At 33.8% G+C, this 8275-nt stretch overlaps 2 protein-coding genes across 2 annotated transcripts; both read right to left on the bottom strand.

Annotated features, from left to right (window-relative positions):
* Positions 1-4: 4 nt before the first annotated feature.
* On the bottom strand, positions 5-1456 carry LOC116346777 (the record flags this gene model as incomplete). The annotated part of the gene is made up of 1 exon (XM_031776982.1): positions 5-1456. A coding segment is annotated over exon 1 (1047 nt), but the record flags the coding sequence as incomplete, so codon positions are not given.
* Positions 1457-1648: 192 nt separating this feature from the next.
* Positions 1649-7203, bottom strand: LOC116346776 (protein yellow-like). The gene is made up of 4 exons (XM_031776981.1): positions 6777-7203; positions 3569-4093; positions 2878-2999; positions 1649-2791 (listed from the first exon to the last, which is right to left on the bottom strand). The coding sequence occupies exons 2-4, from the start codon at positions 4032-4034 to the stop codon at positions 1829-1831; spliced, it is 1551 nt and encodes a 516-aa protein (XP_031632841.1). The 5' UTR covers positions 4035-4093; positions 6777-7203; the 3' UTR covers positions 1649-1828.
* Between the last annotated feature and the right edge of the window lie 1072 nt (positions 7204-8275).

Below are 8275 nucleotides of genomic sequence, written 5' to 3'. Positions count from 1 at the left end.
GACGAAGATCATCAATGGCCGCGTCAGCATTGCACATGGGACACTTTTGACGATCTTCAATTGATCGAGTGATGCATTCGGTACAAAACAAGTGACCGCATTTTGTGGCGCAAACTTCTCGTTCACAAAAATTTTCAAAACATATCGAACATTCTAATGTTCGAACTGTTTTTGTATAAGTTGTATCCTTTTTGCACTCCCACAATGGTTTTGGTGGTTTAACAGTGAATTCAATCTCAATAATGGCTGTATCATTTCGTACGAATCGTTTTTTCGGGTCAATGAATTCCGACCATTTTATAAGGCGACCGTAGCCCCAGCTTGGACATCCATAGCGAAATATATCAGAAGTCGTTTTACAGTCAATTGGTTCGACTTTATTATTAAACGATAACAATTTGAACGAATAAAAAACCTCCCAGCACCAATTCATATCCATATCATCTTCAACGGCCCACAAATAAACGGCAAAATGTTCATCTTCTTTTCTTGTTTGAATTTTAAATCGTATGCCACGCAAAATCACCTCCGGCGAATATACATTTCCCAATTTGCTTACACTTTCAACGATAAGTCGAAGTTTTGTGGATGATTGTTCCATGGCCATCGCTTTTATGCAGCACAATGGATTCGTTTGAATTTCAATGTCAAGCGATACTTCGTTTTCATTCATATATTGATTTTCTACATTCAATAGTTCGTTCCACGGCACAAATCCGTTAATTGTGTGCGATAAGTGCTTACTGTTAAACTCTTTATTTGATAAAGTTTTCACAATCTCCTGTTTCGACGATACCAATTTGAAAACCGCTAACGCGTTACATGACCATATTGTTTTATTTATATCAGAAGAAGGCTCACATACTAAAGAAACATCAATTTCATCTGTGTCATTATTACTTTCACTTGTTGATCTTTTGTTTAGCTTAATTTTCCAATGTAATTTGCTCAATTTAATTTCCGGCGTTTCAATTTCACCCAACTTAAGACGATCAATATTAAATTTAAATCGAAATACTGTTTCAGAACAATCAAATTTCAAAGAAGCCATATCGGAGCGACCACATTCTTTGGATGTCAATAATTACATCGACAATTTCAAACTAATGAATGATGTCATTTTGCCCAAACACGATAGCACAAATGAAACGAAAAATATTGTACGTCATTTTGGCTTTCAGACATACAATGAACCTACTATATTTAGAAAACAAATATATAACTGTACATATGGCTATACATATATGATTTTGTATTAACAAATCATGTGATCGGTGCGTATTATAGCAGAACTGTCGGTGAATATATGTGTAACGTTTAAAGCTTCTGGACACACCAATAAACATGAATTAACACTGTTCAACGGGGAAATCGAAAATTCCAATCATAAAAAGGACACCAACAATATTTATCAATCACTTTAATAGCCCACACGTGTGCTAATGCACACAGTTGAAACGCGTAAAGCTCTGTCAAAGTCAACTGTTACGTTTACGTCCATATTTAACTTAAGTACGACGTACTTGACTGATTCGAATACCGCAAAAAAAAGCTTAAATCGCATTGGCTTTCATTCGCCGGTTAAATTTATTCAGTTGAAATGTTATTGCGTTGTTCAAATAAAAAGTCAATTATAAATCGATTTATGTCTATTTTTTCATGTGTGTTCATATATCAGTTTATTTTTTGTAAAAACAATATGTTTTCCTTAAATTCTATTCACAATTTACAGTATTGATGCAATTTTGTTTAGGAAATACGAAATATTCAAATTCGTAAAAGTTAAACTAAAGTTAAGTGGTTTTTTCATTCTTATTGATTTTAAATTCTAAAATCGAATAAAGTAAGTGCTCATCGATGCGAACAAGAGTACCGAAATGAGAACAAACGATTGTGCTGACATTGATGCACCCGAGATCCAAAATCCAGGTCCAGCCAATCCACTGAAAGATGGTGTTGTTGAAGCGATGCCATTACCAAAATCGTTCAATATAAGACCACGATTCAGAATGTCTTCCGGTGCACGTGCCCCCAAACCACCATTATTTGTATACACATAGCTTAATGTACCGGTTTTAGCGCGTAAAATTCTAAAATTAATGTCGTTCGGCTGTAAACGTCCCGCAACAAAATTAAATAAACGATTTACAACCACATATAGGTAACCTTCTTCATCAAAACTCATGCCATCGACCCATTGAATGAAATTATCATCTTTGGCAATGATCAATTGATTTTCTAACGTGAATGGTGCATATGAATCCCATTGTGCAATTGCATTATCTTTCAAAAGGCCATAATAGAGAACGCCACGATTGTCCATAATCATGCCATCGGTTTGTGAAACTTTCAAACCGACATCGGTGACAGCGGCCAACACTTCACGTGCTTGTGCACGCCGTGCAAATTCTGGATCACGTAATACAGATGCTGGAATTGAGTACAAATGGTATGACGACAATGGACTGTAATAGACATTACGTTCAAAATTATTGCTACGCAAATTTAACGGTCCACGTTGTCCGATGGGTAATCCTTGATTTTGTACCAAACCAGTTTCGGGATTATAATACGGTCCTAAGGCGATGCCATCAATATGAATTGCAAAATTTAAATTTGTTCCATTTACAATAAACTCTTGAGCATTACGAGCAGCTCGCATTGAATTATTTTCACGAATTTTCCATGATCGATTCAATCGCTTTGAATAAACGACAATTCCTGGATCAGCACCGCTGTTATCAGTGATATAAGCAAAACCACCGAATGCATCGTCAATCACAATTTTATTCTATAAAATCAAACAATTGATTATTGTTTTTGTTTTGACTTTACATTGGCTTTTACAAGAGCCGTATGTAAAAGAGACAATCTTACCAGATAATTGGATCCACGTGAAGCCACTTCTTCTGGGAATTCGTATCGTCGAAGAATGGTTCCATTTCGCTTTAAGTCAAGCAACAGCAATTTTGGTAAACAATTGGCTTGTGGTCGTGAACCTTTAAACAAAAAATTACCAACACAAAAAAAAAATTCAAAACCAATGTCAGAATCAGAAGAAATTACTATGATTATTACAACTTTTGTGACAAAATTTGATATATTTTTATGATAATTTTACTACGAGAAGGTGAATTGTGAATAACAATAACATGGTATGTTAGGGCAAATTACCATCATTTTAATTTTCGGTTGTTATTCGTTTCGACAAAAAAAGATAAAGTCAAAGCAACGACAAAAAAAAAACAATACGAAATTGTATTGAACAAATGGAAGAAACAACAAAATAAAAAATAAAAACTGGGAAGAATGGAATGGCCCATGAAACCATTTTTGGTTGAGCGTTTATGTGTATTTAACGAGGTAAGACGCGTTCAATTCAAACCACACACTAACATCGATTGTCTATTAAGAGTTTGTTCGGTCTTGTTATCACCTCGAATAAAAGTAACGCTTAAAATTAACTGCTCGTCATATTCATGTGAATCGTTGACACTAATTAAGTGATTCAAAGTGTAGAAAATGCACTTTCAAATTCCAGAAGATTATTTTATTTTCTTGAACTTACCCTGGTTAAGTGTGTCGACCCGACCGCTGTCAACAACCCACATAATACCATCGGTATCAATTGCAATGCCTTGAACAAATTGCAGTGCTGAACAATTGCCAATTTCATTCATTTCCCATGATGGGAATGGTTCGATTTCGGGATCGGTTCGTCCATTATTATTCGGTGAGACAATCCATCCCAATGTTGCTGGTACACCTGGTAACATGCGTGGCACCGTCAAATATAAACGATTTGCAAATGCTTTCACATCCGAAATGAGATTGTTTCGAGGAATATAATGATTTGTATAAATGGCATTTGCACGTTCAACATCGCTACGATAAGCAAATCCAATCGTTGACCATTCGTATACAACACGAAATTGCCTTTCTTCGGGCTTCACTTCGGGCAAGGGGAATGAGCTGCGTTGAGCTTCTACCGTCACCGACAACACAAAACAAATAATCCCCAGCAAAATGTTCATTTTATCAATGTGTTCTAATTCTTTTAAACAATCTACAGTTGTCTTGAGGTAAAGTTGTTCTGCGAAAAAAAAAAATTCGAAAGATTAACGGTAAAAGATAATACGCTTGAAAATATCTAATAACAAATTCACTTTAAAAGAAAACGAATAAAGAATTTCTCAAACGTGGTTCAATAATAATGGCAAACTGGTTAGAATGTCATTTAAATCCTATCAAGTCATTTATAATTGAGTCATTTTACGTTGATTCATAACAAATTCAATTACATGGTCCAGGTAGGATATTTTGCGAGCCACAAATCATTTGGCATTTCCTCTTTGAAGCAACTACACAGATTAAAATCTGCCACTTTTAGCAGTATAATTTGCATATCGTTGCCACCATTGACATCATTGACAAACATTTTTTTTTACATCTAACTATTGGTTGTTTATAAACGATCAACTATCGTCGGCACACCGTAAACTTGTTAATTGAATCGAAAGCCGATTTAACAATACGATTCACATAATGTGAACAAACAAACAATGGACGGTGTTTTTCTTGTTGTCTTTTTTACGTTTACAAACGAATGATTCGAAACACTTGAATTATTCTCAACATCTGAGAAATATGTTGAAAATTCGTCGCGTGTCCAGAGCTCAATGCTAATTATGATGGGTTTTGCATTTTTTACATGCTTATTTTATACGTTGTCATTTAAATCGATCGAAACTGCGACTTCAGATCACCGGCAATCACGAGATCACCATTTTATTGTATCATGTGAAAATTTATTGAAAATTATGACACACACATTTCGGTATGTTTGATGCAGAAAAGAAGCTGACAAATTAGCAAAAAAAAAAATTGTATTGTGTTAATTGAATCTTATTCATGCTAAGAAGAATATCAACAAAAATTGACAGCATGTGATCACTGATTGAGAGGAGTGTCTCATCAAATGATAGTTAGAAATGGTAAGATGGCGCATAAATTTGTCATAAATTGTTCAGCTGTATTTTTTGTCCATTTTTTCTGATTGAGCACCAAATCATCGATTGTTCAATTAATAATCAAGAAATGAACCGATTTACTTCCCATTACACATTTATTTGACTATGATTTTGATGATATTTTTATCTTTCAGTGAATTAATTCGTCATTCGCTATATTTTGTCACGGTTAATTGAACATTCCGATCGTGTTTTGTATACCAAAAATAATTTTGAGACTTGTTTTGAAGATTGTTTCATTTCTTGGAAATCGAATCGAAACAGAAAATGGAGTGCGCCATAGTGACATTGATTGACCTTGACCATGGAATTAAGTAATTTAAATCATTTCATCTTTACAATTTCACATTGTTGAATGAAATTCGAGCCCAAATTTTGATAGATTACTAAGCAACTGCCTGAAGTCAGTTCGAATAGGTGTTTGAGATTTTTGATAATAAATCAATTACACGAATACCATACAAAGGTTTCAGTGTCAATTGTTGTCGGTGACATTGGAGTTTTTCTTTGGTCGCTGGTAAAAATTGCTTTTCTTCGAAATGGTCGTTTAAAACGCTGACATCATCGTCATCTTTCTCGTGGAGTAATTATAGAAACTAATTACTTGCTAAATTATAACATTCAGATAATCCCAAGTTGATCCCATGAAAAAAGAGAAGATTTTTTTTGTGCCCTCTATGAAACGAGTGTAAAGAAGATCGACAAACGTTAAATATCAGGATCGATTGAAACGTCAACGATCATTTATTTTGGTTTGATGAGATCTTTTCTTTCAAAATGTTGTAAATACAACCATTTATCAAATCAAGAAAAAAGAAAAAAGAACCGTCTATATTCATTTCGTTGTGCGCCATTGTCATACGTAATTATTATACATATTTATACGAAAGCACTGCTGCAAAACGTTTTCGGGAAGATTCTTACGATAATTGTCATCAAGTGTCAAGACAAAGAACACGTTTGTCTATCTGGCTTTATTTTTCAACGCACAGTGTGTGAGAGAGATACAGCAACAACATTTGTGTGTACAAAGTGTATTAAAAACGAAAACAAATAAAATATCATCAGAGCCAAATTGTATGAGTAATTTTCTTGTTCACTTTTTTAACTTTGCTAATGAATTCATGTAGCTCTAAGCGTCACGAGCGTATGCAAATCAACACACAATATTAACATAAACAATAGAACAAAAATCGACGGATGCTTGTTCTAATGTTATGATTTCATATTTTATGCGATGTAATTAATGTCAGCAGGGTCATCTGCATGCTTGATGCGCACACGATCGCTAAATTACAAGCAATCACAATATAACACTAATGTTTATGACTAATTCATATCGTGTGATTTAATCATGACACCCGATCAAAACATACATGTGTCGATTTAATTGTTATAGATATTGATAATTGAGAGAAGATCTTACGACACTATACGTGCGTATCAATAAATTTTTACATTTTTGGCAAGTGTGTGAACCAATTTCTTACACTCTCATCACTTTCGGATTAGTTGTAATGTTGTCCTTTTTTCTGCAATAACTTCTTTTGATTTCGACTAAATTGCCGGTAATTTTATTGTATAACTTTTCATCTAGATAAAGATGTTGAAGTATTGAATCGCACAAAATCGATTTCAATCAATTAAAATATCGATCTGCGCTATTTGATTAACCACAGTGAAAATACAAATGTTAAACATTCTATATAAATTACTTAGTAAAAACACAATTTTATTTTCACTTACAAAATAATCCACGAAAACCAAATCTTTTATCTATTTTAACTATATGAATAAGTTTATTTTTTTTTCGTCTCCAGTTCGTAATATTTCCACAATATCAATTTGGTGTTAAAAATGATTTTCGTTTGAATTAATATGCACACAAAAGTCACAATATTCCGAATTGAAATAATTTCGACAAATTTCCTTTTCGATAAGTTTTTTGTTTTGATAACAAACTCAAAACGAAACGCAATCGATTAGATCATTTCGCAAAATATTCGCCCAAAAAAAAAAAAAACATGAACCGGTGGAACAAAGGTGAAACGAAAACAAAAAAGTCGATCGCTAAAAATGGTTTGGCGAATGCACTGTCGAACAACACGATGCGAGCACTAAAAATTGACTAGTGTGTCAAAAAGTGCTTACATCGAATTATATATTCAAATGCCCACCACGAATGTCGATCGAGCTTAAAGAAACACTTATTCAGTGTTGTGCTGCTTTACATCGCCTCGAAATTGGTAGACGAAGAGCTCGTGTCTCGCGATCAGGTGTTCGGCAAACTGATTCGTCAAACAAAGCAAAGCGAAGCAAAACAAACGACAAAAGAAACAACAAAAACAAAAGCGCAAATAGTTTGGCGAGATGTCAACAAAACTACCGACATGCCGAAGACACAGACTGAGACCAAAGTAGGTGGTGTGTGTGTGTGTGTATTGCTCAAAGTGCGATGCAAAATCACACTATGTTCGATGACTTTAGGCCATTAACATCGAAACTGTTGTATCAAAGAACTGATTATTATTACATAAAAATACAAGTAAAATAGACAAATATCGCTGCCAAGTCAATTGACTGTACAAAGAAAACAATTGTTTATTGTGCTCAATGTTAAAGCAATTAACAATTTAACATATCTAAAATACGCTTTGCGATAATAAATATACATATGTACCTGCTCTAGCGTCTCCCTCACGGTAAATTGTCTTTTTTTTACAATCGTTGTGTATGACCAATGTACACTATTCTTAACAGCAAAAGTAAACAAAAGAAAGACATTTTGAACCCATCCTGCGGCCCGAATTCTCTTCAATTATTGCATAATTAATGCATTTATTTATATTGCCAATTTTATGGTCAACACATGAATTTCATTCCGGCTAATTGAATGAGGTTTTAAAACTGTACAGAGGGAGAGAGAATATCAAAGTCGTTGCAATCCAACTAATACAACTTCGATCGTCATTCGTTGTTGCTTCAAGTGAAGATGTGATGCAATATTCTGTGACAAATTTGATCGTCTTTTTTGTGAACGCCGCAATAATAAATAATTGATCACATTCGCCATTTTTTTAGTATACAAATTGTTGAGGATCTTCGATAACCTCATCATGACAACTAAATAAAAATCACTTAATTTATAAAATACATTGTGTTGTTTGGCATATATATATTGTTTTACCTTTATTTTCATTTTCATTACACATCGAATGTGTGGTACGTGTATGCAATAAACAAGA

The sequence above is a fragment of the Contarinia nasturtii genome, unplaced genomic scaffold (assembly GCF_009176525.2).
Source record: "Contarinia nasturtii isolate CC-2019 unplaced genomic scaffold, AAFC_CNas_1.1 Cnas_scaffold_1689, whole genome shotgun sequence".
Lineage (NCBI taxonomy): Eukaryota > Metazoa > Arthropoda > Insecta > Diptera > Cecidomyiidae > Contarinia > Contarinia nasturtii.
The sequence above is the reverse complement of the archived record's forward strand: the minus strand, read 5'-3'. Positions and strand labels throughout refer to the sequence as shown.